General features: G+C 49.8%; 1 protein-coding gene across 4 annotated transcripts in view; it reads right to left on the minus strand.

Annotated features, from left to right (window-relative positions):
• The window catches only part of ADAMTSL4 (ADAMTS like 4), an 85,521-nt gene that overhangs the window by 4,915 nt on the left and 64,660 nt on the right, over positions 1–15,946 (minus strand). For all 4 annotated transcript variants that reach the window (XM_079957892.1, XM_079957894.1, XM_079957891.1 and 1 more), the window contains 9 exons: positions 13,960–14,132; positions 11,047–11,152; positions 10,482–10,802; positions 8,698–8,827; positions 5,725–5,929; positions 4,940–5,113; positions 4,044–4,217; positions 1,830–2,009; positions 621–765 (listed from right to left, as the gene is read on the minus strand). In XM_079957892.1, coding sequence (XP_079814018.1) covers positions 621–765; positions 1,830–2,009; positions 4,044–4,217; positions 4,940–5,113; positions 5,725–5,929; positions 8,698–8,827; positions 10,482–10,802; positions 11,047–11,152; positions 13,960–14,132 — 1,608 coding nt within the window. The remainder of the gene's footprint in view (positions 1–620; positions 766–1,829; positions 2,010–4,043; positions 4,218–4,939; positions 5,114–5,724; positions 5,930–8,697; positions 8,828–10,481; positions 10,803–11,046; positions 11,153–13,959; positions 14,133–15,946) is intronic.

Here is a 15,946-nt window from a genome sequence, read left to right on the forward strand (position 1 = left end):
AAGTCCTAGGCTCCGTGGTTTAACCCACAGCGCCTCCCGCATCCCAATACTGCCATAAGGGACCGCTGCAAATTCCTGCATTGCAGGGGTGTTGGTATAGAGTCCAGCCTTTCTCAACCTGTGGGTCCCCAGATGTTGTTGAACTACAACTCCCATCACCCCTAGCTAGCAAGGCCAGAGCTCAGGGATGATGGGAGTTGTAGTCCAACAACATCTGGGGACCCACAGGTTGAGAACCGCTGGAATAGACAATCCACAGGGTCTCTTCCAATTCTACAATTCTGTATCAAGACTAAAACCCTAACAAGCTGACAAGAATCCTTTTATCCAGCTGGGAAAGCCTGCTGGAACAAAAACAACCATCTTCAGTTGTTTCCAAAAAGCGCAGATAGCAAGGGCCTGCTGTATCTCGATGGGGACGCCATTCCACGGGAGAGGGGCAGCCACATGGAAGGCCCCGCTTTGAATGACTACACCACGTCATATTGTAGGAATTGTATCTCTGCAAATAAACGACTTTGCAGAAATGCACCCCTTGGGCGTCTGGAGTTTTTCAGCCTGCCTGCCCGTCCTCCCCCCATTTTTGGCCGTAGGGAGGAGGAGGGGGCTGGGTGGGTTACCGAGGTCCAGTAAGCATGGCTGGACATTGCAAGGCCGTTTCTTGATGGGCTTGAGATCTGGCGGACAGAGGTTGCTCAGGGTCTTGTTTTGGGTCAGACACTGCACCTCTCTCACTTGGACGCCCCCAACGCAGGACCTGGAGCACTGAAAGGACAAAGGGGAAATGGAATGATTGTGGAAAATAGATATAAGATTTACAGCATGTTACGGTTTAAGAGAAAATTATATGAACATGATATATCGGGGGTTTCTAACACCGAGTAAACTGGCAAAAATGTATAAATCTAAATCAGGGGTCAGCAAACTTTTTCAGCAGGAGGCTGGTCCACTGTCCCTCAGACCTTGCAGAGGGCCAGACTATATTTTGAAGGGGAAAAAAGGATGAATTCCTACACCCCACAAATAACCCAGAGATGCATTTTAAATAAAAGGACACATTCTACTCATGTAAAAACACGCTGATTCCAGACTGTCCGCGGGCTGGGTTTAGTAGATACAGCAGAAAAGTTGTCCAAATATAAACAGTCAACTTATTAAACCTCACAATAATTTCATAATATACAGTGGCACCTCTGGTTACGTACTTAATTTGTTCTGGAGGTCCGTTCTTAACCTGAAACTGTTCTTAATCTGAAGCACCACTTTAGCTAATGGGGCTTCCTGCTGCCGCCACGCCACCAGAGCACAATTTCTGTTCTCATCCTGAAGCAAAGTTCTTAACCCGAGGTAATATTTCTGGGTTAGTGGAGTCTGTAACCTTAAGCGTATGTAACCTGAAGCGTATGTAACCCAAGGTACCACTGTATCTGTCTATGTATTTCTAATAGTATAACCAAATCAGTGATTTTTGATAGGACTGCAAAAACTACTCTGAAAATTCATTATTCCAAAAGCGAAACCTTCATCTGGTTGTAAATATTAAGATCATACAAGCAAGAATGGGTCTTTCTGTAAAAAAATAATAATTTAGCATTTGATGTTAGCTGCTCCGAACCCAGTTTTGGCTGGGGAGGGCGGGGTATACATAAAAATTATTATTATTAATTATTATTAAATCAAGACTTACTAACTAGTGATTTAAATCGATTCGATCTAAATCAAACCCACCCTGGGGTTTTCTCTGCTGCAAACCCCTTCCCCATTTTGCCCGTTCTCCGAATCGTAGGGGGTTCCCGCCCCACCCGCGTCAGACCCTCGCCCTCACTCACGGAGCTCCAGGCGGTGGAGAACCAGCGGGCCTCGCACGACGTGCCCACACAGGGCTGCAAGGAAGGCGGCTTCTCTAAGTGGGCGCAGTCCGAGGCGTCTGTCACGTTGAACTCGGCGCCCAGCTTGCTGACGCAGATGAGGTCGCGCCGCTGGGTGCCCGTGCTGCAGTCCGACGAGCACTGGGGGGGGGGCGAAGAGGGAGGGGGGCGGATCAGGGCCGGATTCAGGTTTGATGAGGCCGTAAGCTACTGAAGGTAAAGGGTAAAGGGACCCCTAACCATTAGGTCCAGTCGTGACCGACTCTGGGGTTGCGGCGCTCATCTCTCTTTATTGGCCGAGGGAGCCGGCATACAGCTTCCGGGTCATGTGGCCAGCATGAGTAAGCCGCTTCTGGCAAACCAGAGCAGCGCACGGAAATGCCATTTACCTTCCCGCCGGAGGGGTACCTATTTATCTACTTGCACTTTGATGTGCTTTCGAACTGCTAGGTTGGCAGGAGCAGGGACCGAGCAACGGGAGCTCACCCCGTTGCGGGGATTTGAACCGCCAACCTTCTGATCGGCAAGTCCTAGGCTCTGTGGTTTAACCCCAGCGCCACCTGCATCCCCTATTGAAGGTAACAGGGCCCTTTATATGTCCAGCTGTCCTTTGTCAACAACAATTTTTTCTGTTACAGATAGGTAGCCGTGTTGGTCTGCCATAGTCAAAACAAAATAAAAAAATTCCTTCCAGTAGCACCTTAAAGACCAAAGGAATTTTTTTATTTAATTTTTTCTGTGTTGAATATAGGAGCGTCTCCATCCCCATCGTTCTGCCCGGACACTGAGGTCCAGCGCCGAGCGCCTTCTGGCAGTTCCCTCCCTGCAAGAAGCCAAGGGTGCTGGGAACTGTAGCTCTGCAATGGGCAAGCTACAGTTCCCAGAATTCTTTGGGGGACGCCATGGTTGTGTAAAGTGCTACAATAGTGTCTTAAATGTGGTGCAGGCATCCCCAACCTTCGGCCCTCCAGATGTTTTGGACTACAATTCCCATCATCCCTGACCACAGGTCCTGTTAGCTAGGGATGATGGGAGTTGTAGGCCAAAACATCTGGAGGGCCAAAGGTTGGGGATGCCTGGAATAAGGTCTAGGTCTCTTAGTTAGCTGTACTTTCAGACTCGGTTTTATGCCTGTCAACCCACATTTGTAGAATGTTGATGTGTGTTCTAATCTGTTTTTAGTCTATCAATAATTATTATTATTTTCATTTTAATATACCGTATTTTTCGCTCTATAAGATGCACCAGACCACAAGACGCACCTAGTTTTTGGAGGAGGAAAACAAGAAAAAAAAGATTCTGAATCTCAGAAGCCAGAACAGCAAGAGGGATCGCTGCGCAGCGAAAGCCTGCATTCGCTCCATAAGACGCACACACATTTCCCCTTACTTTTTAGGAGGGAAAAACTGAGTTTTATAGAGCAACAAATACGGTAGTTGTTTTTAACTGTTTTTTCACTGATAAATCTATTGTTATGTTCTTTTTTTGTAAACCACTTTGAGGTGTTGTTGTTTTTTTACAATCAAACAGTGTATAATTTTTTTGAAATAAATAAAAAGAAATAAAATGAAGGGTGCTGAAATTTGTAAGGAGTAACACCCCCCCCCCCAAAAAAAATATCCCCTCACAGAGCTACAGTCCTCAGAGTGGTTTAACAGTCAACCCAGGGAATTCTGGGAAATCTGGCTCTGTGAGGATGAGGAATAGGGAGTCTCCTCTTAACAACTCTCAACACCCTTAGCAAACACGTCGTCTGATTCCTGCATTGCAGCGGGCTAAACTAGATGGCCCTTATGGGTCCCCTCCAACTCTATAATTCGAGGTCCAAAATCCGTCTAGCTGTTGGGGCTCCCTGCAAGCTGCAAGGAATCCTGGGATCTGTAGTTTTGTGAGGGAGCCAGGACTCCTCCTGTTAGTTGCCAGTCGCTTGTTCGCAAAAACTACCATTCCCAGAATGCCTTAAGCCAGGCACACCCAAACTCGGCCCTCCAGCTGTTTTGGGACTACAACTCCCATCATCCCTGACCACTGGTCCTGTTAGCTAGGGATGGCGGGAGTTGTAGTCCCAAAACATCTGGAGGGCTGAGTTCGGGGGATGCCTGCCTTAAGCTTTTGCAAACCGGGTTCAAACGATGCTGGCGACGAGACCAGGGCAGGATGGGGGGCGCTGCTCACCGGACTCCATGGCCCAGTGTACCACCGGTTGACCCTCTGGCACGGACCGCCGTTGCATGCCCTCATGTCGGCTGGTTTGGTGCCGGCACAGTTCTCCTCCACCTGCCCGTTGGCGGCGCTCGAAAGGCAGACCACCGAGCGTCGCTGAATCCCCGTCCCGCACTCGGCTGAGCACTGGAGAGGAGAAAGAGGGAGGGAGGGAACACGAGAGACAATTCATAAGCTTTATCATACAACTGGCTCTTCTTATAACCATACTTTAGAGGTCCCGGGCCCTAAGGAAGTCAGACTATGCTCCACCAGGGCCAGGGCCTTTTCAGTGATGGCTCCGACCTGGTAGAACGCTCTGTCCCATAAGACTAGGGCCCTTCGGGATTTAACCTCCTTCCGCAGGGCCTGTAAGACAGAGCTATTCCGCCTGGCCTTTAATTTGAATTCAGCCTGATCTTTTATTTCCCTTCCCTCCCCTTTTATGAAGATCACCCGCTCTGAGACCCCACAGCTAATTCTCCCCTTGTTCTAGGACCAATCAGACTGCTGCATTTTGGATCCTATTGTTCTAGGACCAATCAGACTGCTGCATTCTGGATCCTATTGTTCTAGGATCAATCAGACTGCTGTATTTTGGATCCTATTGTTCTAGGACCAATCAGACTACTGCAATCTGGATCCTATTGTTCTAGGACCAATCAGACTGCTGCATTTTGGATCCTATTGTTCTAGGACCAATCAGACTGCTGTATTTTGGATCCTATTGTTCTAGGACCAATCAGACTGCTGCATTTTGGATCCTATTCAACTTAGTACATAACACTCTGCGAGGGATGGGGAATTTCGGGATGGGGAAAAGAGACGAGAAAGATCCACGGGTTTAAAAAAAGGGGGAGAGGAGGTACCGTGTTGCTCCAGTCGCTGTAGAACCAGGTGCGCACGCAAGGTCCCATGTCGCAAGCTTCGCTGGTCTTCGGCCGATGGTTCCCCGGGCAGTCGCTGTCGCGGAGCAAATCGCCGTGGTTACTGACGCAGCGGACGTGGCGCGTCCGAAGTCCGGTGCCGCAGAGGACCGAGCACTAGAAGGGGGAAGGAGTGTGGGATGTGAAACACAAGAGCAGTCAAGTACAGCATTCCTAGAGTGAACATGTTTACACACCCCCATCGTTCTGCCCAGACACTGAGGTCCAGCGCCGAGGGCCTTCTGGCGGTTCCCTCATTGCGAGAAGCCAAGTTACAGGGAACCAGGCAGAGGGCCTTCTCAGTGGTGGCGCCCGCCCTGTGTAACGCCCTCCCATCAGATGTCAAGGAAATAAGCAGCTAGCCTATCTTTAAAAGACATCTGAAAGCAGCCCTATTCAGCAAAGTTTTTAATATTTAATGTTGTATTGTTTTTAACACTTGATTGGGAGCCGCCCAGAGTGGCTGGGGAAACCCAGCCAGATGGGCGGTGTATAAATAAGAAATTATTATTATTATTATTATTATTATTATTATTATTATTAGAATTTCATCCATTCCTCCTGGCACTCCTGCTGAACGTACATTTCACATTGTCTTACATCGATGCCCATTTTGCAGGCATCCCAGAAACCCTGCTCTAGAGTTTGCTGCTGCTTCCCACACTGAAATGACCCCCCCCCCCAACGCCCCATCTTCTCCTCCCCCTGGCGACCACCGAATCCCTTACCGAGCTCCAGTTAGTTCGGACTTCCCAGCGGCTGCAAACCTGGACTTGGCAGGCCTGGGTGGCGTTGGGCTTCTCCAGCTGTGCGCACCTCTGGGGGTGCACCATGGTGCTGCGGTTGGCGTAGATCTGCCGGCACAGGACTTGGCGGTGCTGGGTGCCCAGGCCGCAAGATTTGCTGCAGGCTGACCACTCGCCCGCCTCCCAGCTGCAAAAAAGAGACAGACAGGGTGGGGAGGGAGTCGAATGAGCAAGGGAAATTAAAAAAAATTAAGGTCTTTGAAATATACTCAGAGTCGAGAGTGGATTTCATGCTCTTGATTCAGCTCATAGTGGTGAGGAGGAATGGAAGTTCCCCCAGAATGTCTGCTTTATATACATTATTTACACAATGGGCCCCACGTGATCGGCTAATTCCGGGATTCACCTGTAGGCCAATCAGGTTGCGGATTCACTTCCACCTGGAGTTGGATTGGGTGGCTCCTGTGGACCAATCAGACTGCTGCCTTTTGGATCCTATTCAACAGTCTTATATATAAAGGTAAAGGTAAAGGTACCCCTGCCCGTACGGGCCAGTCTTGAGAGACTCTGGGGTTGTGCGCCCATCTCACTTAAGAGGCCAGGGGCCAGCGCTGTCCGGAGACACTTCCGGGTCACGTGGCCAGCGTGACATCGCTGCTCTGGCGAGCCAGAGCCGCACACGGAAACGCCGTTTACCTTCCCGCTAGTAAGCGGTCCCTATTTATCTACTTGCACCCGGAGGTGCTTTCGAACTGCTAGGTTGGCAGGCGCTGGGACCGAGCAGCGGGAGCGCACCCCGCCGCAGGGATTCGAACCGCCGACTTTTCGATCGGCAAGTCCTAGGCGCTGAGGCTTTAACCCACAGCGCCACCTGTGTCCCAGTCTTATATATACGGTATAATAAATGTTCGTCAATGTACCAAGCAAACACATACATAAATATATAAACCACATGTCTGAAGCAGCACAGGAAAACAGCCCTGGAACCATACTGACTCCAAAACTGACCAAATGTTTTCTCTGCAAGGTCGAAGGAAAATGTAAAAGCCTCTGCCCATTGTCTTTTCATTCACAAATCCTGTCTTAAGGATATATCTGTGTCTGAATAGGGTGAGCCTGTCACCTGGCTCAGGAACTATCTGTCATTACAAAAGACTGGCCAGGCTCCCCAGGGTATCCAATCAAGTAAGCATTAACAGGTAAACTGCCAGACAGGAAGGTAAACAATGCACTCAGATTTCTGCTGCAGACCGCCCTTTCTGTGATGTAGGTATAATGTATCTGGGGGTGGTCTTGGACTCCAAGGTGGGCAATATAAAATGTCTATATAAGGGCGGGCACACCTTGGTTTGGGGTCTACCTCCTTTCCTGCGTGTGAGGGGAGGCACCCTGTGGCAACAGTTCAATAAAGATCAGGCTTACTAGCTGCTTTGCTTCTCAATACAGTGGTGCCCCGCAAGACGAATGCCTCGCAAGACAAAAAACGCGCAAGACGAAAGAGTTTTCCCTTTTTTGAGTCGTTCCACAAGACGAATTTCCCTATGGGCTTGCTTCGCAAGACGAAACGTCTTGCGAGTTCTTGCGAGTTTGTTTCCTTTTTCTTAAAGCCGCTATGCCGCTAATAGCCGTGCTTCGCAAGACGAAAAAACCGCAAGATGAAGAGACTCGCGGAACGGATTAATTTCGTCTTGCGAGGGACCACTGTATTCTCTGGCTGGCCTCTGTTCTTTTCTCTGACTGATGGAGAACCTACAAAGGACTCTATAAGGGCTCTTGTGTCCCCCATAAGGGAATAAGGGCAGATTTTCGTTTATTACACAAGGAATAATAGCAGCAACAAAGATTGGTGGTGAAAGTTGGAACAGGGCTGTCGGTTTCAGCTTCTCTCCAACTTCCAGGTGCCATAAGAAAGCTGCAGAGATGGTGCAGGATAGTGCGCAGTGCACCCCGGAAATGATCTCTTTCAGCTTCTGCCTTTTGGAGGGTTATAAAGACTAGGACTAGCCACCTGAGAAACAGTTTCTATTCAAATGTGATTTTGGTTTTAAACGCAGTGTAAGGTAGTCTCTATGGGAGTATATTGTATTTAAAAATGGGGTATTTTTAGGGGGCTAACCAGGCTGGGATAGCTGGGATAGCAGGCTTGTTGGTTTTTGAATGTCTTTATGTAGATTTTTTCAATTTCGTTGTTCTGCATGGGACAATGACAATAAGGATTATCGTATCGAAGAGGTTGCAGCCTGATGTCAAGTGGTCCCCGTCCGCTGGGAACAAATTGTACTCTGTACAGTGGTGCCTCGCAAGACAAAATTAATCCGTTCCGTGAGGCTCTTCGTATAGCGGTTTTTTCGTCTTGCGAAGCAAGCCCATTGACAGCTTAGCGGATTAGCGCTATTAGCGGTTTAGCGGCTTTTAGCGGATCAGCTGATAAGCGGCTTAGGGCTTAGGAAACGGGGGAAAAGAGGAAAAAACCCCGCAGGAACTTGCAAGACATTTTCGTCTTGCGAAGCAAGCCCATAGGGAAATTCGTTTTGCGAAGCGCCTCCAAAACGGAAAACCCTTTCGTCTAGCGGGTTTTCCGTCTTGCGAGGCGTTCGTCTTGCGGGGCACCACTGTATTCTTGCAACACAGGCGGATGCTGCTGCTGAAACCCTCCGTTGAGCAAGGGACAGGGAAATCACGGGGCACCAGGGTTTCTGCAAAGAGGGGTCTCTAACTCTGCGACAAGCAGAGGCGGCTTGGGCCCGCGTGGTGTCTTGCTCAAGACGGTTGGTGACCTACTCAAAAGTAGAGCGTCATTTCCCCAAAGCTGCCATATGCAAATTTTAATAGGGACAGAGGAAGTTGCCCGATGCCAGAGTCCAGGCAGGTTGTCACAAGGCCTCCAGGCCTGCAGAGGGCAGCAGCTTCCTCAAAAGGAGACCCAAAAGAGGCAAGGGTGGACTGGACACTCACTAGGCTGGGCAAGGCTCCGTGTTGCAGGCTTCCTCCGACACGATGGGCTTGGGGATGAGGTGGCATTTCTCCTCCCCCACCTCCTCTTGTGTAACGCGAGAGATGCACTGGTAGACAGACTGCCAGAAACCTGTAGAGAAAGACGGCGAGGAGCATACTAGCCACTTTTGCCTTTTAAAAATCAAGTTTCTAGTCCTCAAGGCAATCGAGGGGCCGAGAACCACAGAACTCAGCATATACTGGCAAATGTGGTCCCTTCACATGGTCTGAACGCCTCTCTCTTTCCTTTGTGTGGTGGCTTCGTTCTCGCCATTGCTGCGGGGACACCCAACGAGCTTAGAGGATAAAAAAACTCACAATGCTTGTTTGGCGCTTTCTCAGAGCTTTCCGCGGGCCTAATCTTCACCACAACGGCCTTGTGAGTGTTGTGAAGCGCTTAAGAGACCGCCGTAGCTGAGAAGCAGGTGCGTCATTTAAATAAAAGCAAATACATTTTAAAATTCCCCCCCATTTTGCAGATGGGGCAAACTGAGGCCGAGAGCGTGTGGTTCAGCTATGGCTAGCAAGTGAGTTTGTGGCAGTTCTGAGATTCAAACCAGGGATTTTCCTGATTTACAGCTAAGCTTCCTACTCCATGGCGTTCTATAAAGCCATAGAGGGGGATTAAAACTGCTAATAGCCAAGTGAGGACTGGGCCATTGGGGACATGGACAACCACTCACTGTACTCTGTCTGCCTCTGTCTGACCTCTTGCTTACCTCGAAGTCCAGCGGGTGACACTGCCGGTCACCTTCTTCCACCTTAAGTCTCAGTTCCGCCCTTGCAGAATCGAGAGGCAGTGTGGCGTAGTGGTTAGGGCGACTTGGGAGAGACCAGGGTTCAGAAATCCCCACTTGGCCGTTCCCTGGGTGTGACCTTGGGGGACAGTCGCCACCTCTTCGCCTAACCTACCTCGCAAGGTTCTTGGTGGGATTTAAATAAGGAGAACCTCACACACCTCTTTGAGCGGCGTGGATGGGATAAGCATGCAACAGACGCAACTTAGTAAGGAGGTGGGACAAAACTAGAGCGATCTTCTCTGGCGCCCTCTACTGTTGGGCTCCCTGCCTTCTGCCCTATCCGTCCCAATGGGCTATAAGAGGCTGGTAAGGATGTTACAATATTCCGTTCCACCTAAACAGATGTGTGGAGTTGTTGTAAGTCACATGTCTGTTTACATTCCAGCACAGCTTGCTGGGAACTTCCTTGCATGTATAGCTGTTGCTTATGATGCTTGCTTGGACACGAAGGGGAGAAGACATGTTTTTCCTTTTGTCCTGATGCTGAATAAAATGCCTGTAAATACGCTTTAGGTAAAGGTAAAGGGACCCCTGACCATTAGGTCCAGTCGTGGCCAACTTTGAGGTTGCGGCACTCATCTCGTTTTACTGGCCGAGGGAACCGGCGTTTGTCCGCAGACAGTTTTTCTGGGTCATGTGGCCAGCATGGCTAAGCCGCTTCTGGCGAACCAGAGCAGCGCACAGAAACGCCGTTTACCTTCCCGGTGGGGCAGTACCTATTTATCTACTTGCACTTTGACGTGCTTTCGAACTGCTAGGTTGGCAGGAGCAGGGACCAAGCAACGGGAGCTCACCCCGTCGCGGGGATTCGAACTGCCGACCTTCTGATCGGCAAGTCCTAGGCTCTGTGGTTTAACCCACAGCACCACCCTAAGTCGACCCAAACCTCCATGTGCAGGAGCAGTCTACCTCTGAATACCAGCTGCCAAGGGAAATAGGACTTACCTTTCCCACAAGTGGCAGAGCAGTCGGTGTTGCCAATACGCCTCCAGTAGAAGTCCTGCAGGGGGTCCGAGCCGTGCTGGACAGGAGGCGGAGGGGGCGGGAGGGGCGGGACACGGACGTTCCTTTGCAAGGTCCCAGGGCTCCTCCCTGATTGACTGGACGAGACGGGAGGGGGCGGAGCCGCGGCACGGCTCCTCCCCAATTGGCCGGACGAAGCTGGGAGGCGGGCTGGGCTGAGGTTCCGGGCATCTGCGGGCACAGGGCGCTGGTGGCTAGGCGGGGGCTCCATCTGGTTGCCCGAGGAAACCACAGTCAAGGCACCTGGTGGGTATGGAGTGGGAAGAAAGAGAAAGGTGATTTTTTTGCTCCACAAAAGGGTGTCGGCTAAAAAAGACATGGCACAAAAGGAATACGCTCTGGGACGGAGGAGGAAAACACAGGCCTACCACCTAAAACAGGCATAGCAGCGAAGGAAAACGGACTGGGATGGAGGAGGAAATAAGCAAAGACAGGGTTTTGGGGGGTTTTTTGCCTGCCACATGAGGGGAGGGGGTGGTTTGCTCACCAAAGTCCTGCCGGGGGCTACGTAGGTCAGGAGTGGGGGTCTCCGGCTGTACAGAGGCCAGGAAGAACTGGTAAGAGACACCAGGATTGTCTTGCTGGAAGATCATCTGTGGGAGGCAGCAGAAAAGGAATTAAAGGAGGGCATGGGAGGAAGGGGGGGCAACGTAAAATGAGCGCCTTAAAGTCTCCTTCCCCGTTGGGAGTTAACAGTTCCCTCCCTCTTTTTGGGGGGAGCAGAAACAGAGCCTTGGGATCCCTTTCCCAGTGTGAACATCAGAGAAGGGTCAGACGAAAACACCTTCATGAAGCCCCTGTTGTCTGTCCTCAGAATCTGATTATGAGGGTAGACTCTGTCTGGACCTGGGGGCTCTACTTAGCTACTGCAGCCCCCAGCCCCCATCATCAGTCTGCCTTGAACTCCCTCCCCGCTTTAAAGACGTCTCAGCTGAAATAAAAAAATTAAGGTCATATATATATATATATATGTTCATAAATGTACAGTGGTGCCCTGCAAGACGAATGCCTCGCTAGACGAAAAACGCGCAAGACGAAAGGGTTTTCCGTTTTTTGAGTTGCTTCGCAAGACGAATTTCCCTATGGGCTTGCTTCGCAAGACAAAAAGGTCTTGTGGGTTTGCTTCCTTTTTCTTAAAGTCGTTAATACCCGGGGAATCCGCGCTCCGCAAGACGAAAAAATCACAAGATGAAGCAACTCGCGGAACGAATTAATTTCGTCCTTCGAGGCACCACTGCACCAACAAAGCACATACATAGATGTGTGGACCACGTGTCTGGAGCAGAACAGGAAGACTGCCCTGAAACCATTTTGACTCCCAAACTGCCCGAATGTTTTCTCTGCAAGGAGGGAGGGCAAGAATTGGGTAATCACCATCTCAAAGGAATGGGCAGAATACCAGGAAAGGCAATCAGATAAGGCACTATCAGATAACCTGGCAGACAGGTTAAAAAAAAAACCACATTCGAATTTCTGTGGTAGACCACCTTTTCTGTGATGTAAATGTATTATTTTTGAGGGTGTGTGTCTCGGGTTACGCCCGTTCTGTGATGTATGTTGTATGGAGGGGTGGCCTTGAGCTCCAGGGCAGGGAATTTAAAATATCTATATATAAGGGCGGGCACACCTTTGTTCGGGGTCCTCCTCCTTTCCTGTGTGAGAGGGGAGCACCCTGTTGCAACAGATCCATAAAGATCAGGCTTACGAGCTGCTTTGCTTCTCAATATTCTTTGGTTGGCCTCTGTTATTTTCTCGATGGAGAACCTGCAATATGGGCTCTATAAGGGCTCTTGTGTCCCCCATAAGGGAATAAAGGCAGATTTTCGTTTATTACACAGCCCATTGTTGTCCACCGTCTCCTGCAGTTCCATGCGTGGCAAAAAAAGGGTTCAAGCACATCCTTCCCACTGTTGCTGCTCCTTAGGTGGAGAAGGGGACGGACAAATCCTGTCTTGGAGGCCCCTCCCACCCAAATACGGATATACCCCTCCCACAGCTAATTTCCGATTCCCTTCCCCAGATACTCTGCACCCAAATAACCCAAAGAAAAGGATTTTCTTCAAACTACGCCCATTTCATTTGCCTATATTTGCATCTCTATAGACTCGGGCATTTTGGAGAGCCGAGGTGCATTGAACAGAAGGCTCTGCTCCTATCTGTGCTCACACTTCTAATCCTTGACTGCCTTATGACTTTGCAAACCACACTTTTCCAACCTGGAAATGGAAGCTGAAATATACTCAGAGTCCTGTAGTGATTTCATGCTCTTTCTTGCAGCTTGTAATACAGTGAATGAATTGCACCCCCAAACCTCAGGCTTTTACAGTGGTGCCTCGCAAGACGAAATTAATCCGTTCCGCGAGTCTCTTCGTCTTGCGGTTTTTTCGTCTTGCGAAGCACAGCTATTAGCGGATTAGCGCTATTAGCGGTTTAGCGGCTATTAGCGGCTTAGTGGCTTAGAAAAAGGGGGGGAAGGGAAAAAACTCGCAAGAACTCACAAGACGTTTCGTCTTGCGAAGCAAGCCCATAGGGAAATTCGTCTTGCGAAGCACCTCAAAAGACGGAAAACTCTTTCGTCTAGCAAGTTTTTCGTCTTGCGAGGCATTCGTCTTGCGGGGCACCACTGTATATAGATTATTTACACAATGAGTCCCGTCTGATTGGCTGATTCTGCTTCCTTCCTGGAGCCTGATTGGTCTTTTCCTGCAGGCCAATCAGTTGTTGCATTCCATGATCCTACCAGCCTAATAGGCTGATTAACGTCCTCCTGGAGCTTGATTGGTTGTTGCATTCTAGGATCCTACTTGCCTATTGTTAGTACAGTGGACGCTCGGGTTGTGAACGTGATCCGTGCGAGATGCACGTTCACAACCTACAGCGTTCACAACCCACAGCGACGCGTCTGCGCACGCACAGGTTGTGATTCGACGTGTCTGCACATGCACAAAGCGCAATTTAGCGCTTCTGTGCATGTGTGATCGCCAAAACCCGGAAGTAACCCATTCCAGTACTTCCGGGTTTCGGCGGTCCATAACCCAAAAAAACGCAACCTGAAGCGGCTGTGACCCGAGATATGACTGTACATAACAGAAGCCTTAAGGATCAATGATTATTTATTAAACTTATCAGTTGCTGCCTTTTTTTTTTAATAACAAAAGCAACTCAAAGCCACTTGCGACAATAAATAAATTCACACACCTGTTAAAACCAGCATAAAACAAAACCGAGAGAAATCTGAAAGTCCTGAGGACTAGGAACTTGGCTTTTAAAAGCAAATCAACAAAAGTGGAGCCCCGCCTGCCCCTTGACAAAAGAGGCAGAGATCTGCATTCGAGGTGAGCCACAGACATCCAAGCAGCACCTCTCCCTGAGACCCCAACCCACCCCACTGCGTACTCACATACACATCTATAGGTTCTGTCGTGGGACCCTCTGCGGTCAGGGACTCGCCCTCTCTCTGGTCGCTTCCTGGGCGGCTGTACACAAAGACGGTGCCAGCTGCCTCGTAGCGCCCTGGTGGGTTCACCGCCCAGTTCCCATTGATGATGGATTTGCCACTGTGGCTCCGAAGGGCTGGGAGATTTGGGGGCATGGGGGGGGGGAGAGAGAGAGTCATCAGCAACATGGAGCTACCAGTTCAAAGCCCCTCCTCCCCTTGCTCTGTGGCCCCCCCATCCACCACCATTACAATTTTAATTTTTATCATTTTTATTATTTCCCCCCTCTTTTTTTAATTTCAGGATTTTTACGTACATTATATTACCGCCTTTCCATTTTTTAAAAATTTCCCGTACAATTTTGCAATTTTTATTTTTATTCACTCATTCCAGGTGCAGCTTGCTTTTCAAATAGACAACCGCTCAATTGGGTTTACAAGATTAGCAGTCAAAACAGGTCAAGGTAAAGGTAAAGGGACCCCTGACCATTAGGTCTAGTCGTGGCCGACTCTGGGGTTGCGGCGCTCATCTCGCTTTACTGGCCGAGGGAGCCGGCGTACAACTTCCGGGTCATGTGGCCAGCATGACTAAGCCGCTTCTGGTGAACCAGAGCAGCGCACGGAAACGCCGTTTACCTTCCCGCCGGAGCGGGACCTATTTATCTACTTGCACTTTGACGTTTTTTCGAACTGCTAGGTTGGCAGGAGCAGGGACCGAGCAACGGGAGCTCACCCCGTCGCGGGGATTCGAACCGCCGACCTTCCGATCGGCAAGTCCTAGGCTCTGTCGTTTAAACCACAGTGCCACCCGTGTCCCAAAACAGGTCAAAGGAATGGAACGCTCAAATCAAACTCAGCGACGGGGCTAAAATGCTCGTCAACATTCTACACATTGCCTATAACAAAAAAAAAATTTTTTTAGCAGGTGCCGCAAAGAGGACGGGGTAGGCACCCGCCTGGCGTCAATCGCCAGGGAGTTTCGAAGTGCGGGCGCTGCCACGCTAAAAAAAATCAGTTTCTTACAAACGCAGGGCGAGTATTTTGTGGCACCTGTAACAGAGTCGTGAGATGGAAAGGAGGGTGGGGTAACTCAGGGAACGAAGGCCCCCACCCTGGAGCCACCTCTGAAGGAAGGGCAGAATGTCTCTGAGCCCATACAGAGTGCACTTGGGTCACCATGGAGAATCGCAGCCTGCCTGCCTTCTCCCTTCCCATAGATCTGGCATTAATAATAATAATTTTTTATTTACACCCCGCCCTTCCCGGTTCAAAAACTGGGCTCAGGGAGGCTAACAACAAATTTAAAACACTTTAATTATAAAAGCAGCATAAAATACAGTATGAATGACAATAAAATTCAAAAATCAATTAGATAATCCCCAGGGTTAGCTGGCTGAATTGGTCCTACTTGGGCCAGCGAGGAGGCCAGGGGAGAATTAGCTGTGGGGTCTCAGAGCAGGTGAGTTTCATAAAAGGGGAGGGAAGAGAAATAAAGGATCAGGCTGAATTCAAATTAAAGGCCAGGTGGAATAGCTCTGTCTTACAGGCCCGATGGAAGGAGGTTAAATCCTGCAGGGCCCTGGTCTCCTGGGGCAGAGCATTCCACCAGGTCAGGGCCATCACTGAAAAGGCCCTGGCCCTGGTGGAGGATAGACTGACTTCCTTAGGGCCCGGGACCTCTAAACTATGATTATTCATGGACCTTAAGGTCCTCTGTGGGGCAGACCAGGAGAGGCGGTCCCGTAAATACGAGAGCCCTAAGCCAGCACATTAAGGGGTAGAGGGCTTCTATCTTGGATGATGATGATGATGATGATGATGACGATGATGATGATGACAATTTATTACTCTCCCCCGCCCATCTGACTGGGCGGTTCCAACATCAAGCTTTGTAATATGGTGGCTTGAGCTGTTCCCAGTGAAATCAGCTTTTTATTAAGACAATGAGGAC

Source organism: Podarcis cretensis (genome assembly GCF_951804945.1).
Source record: "Podarcis cretensis genome assembly, chromosome: 16".
Lineage (NCBI taxonomy): Eukaryota > Metazoa > Chordata > Lepidosauria > Squamata > Lacertidae > Podarcis > Podarcis cretensis.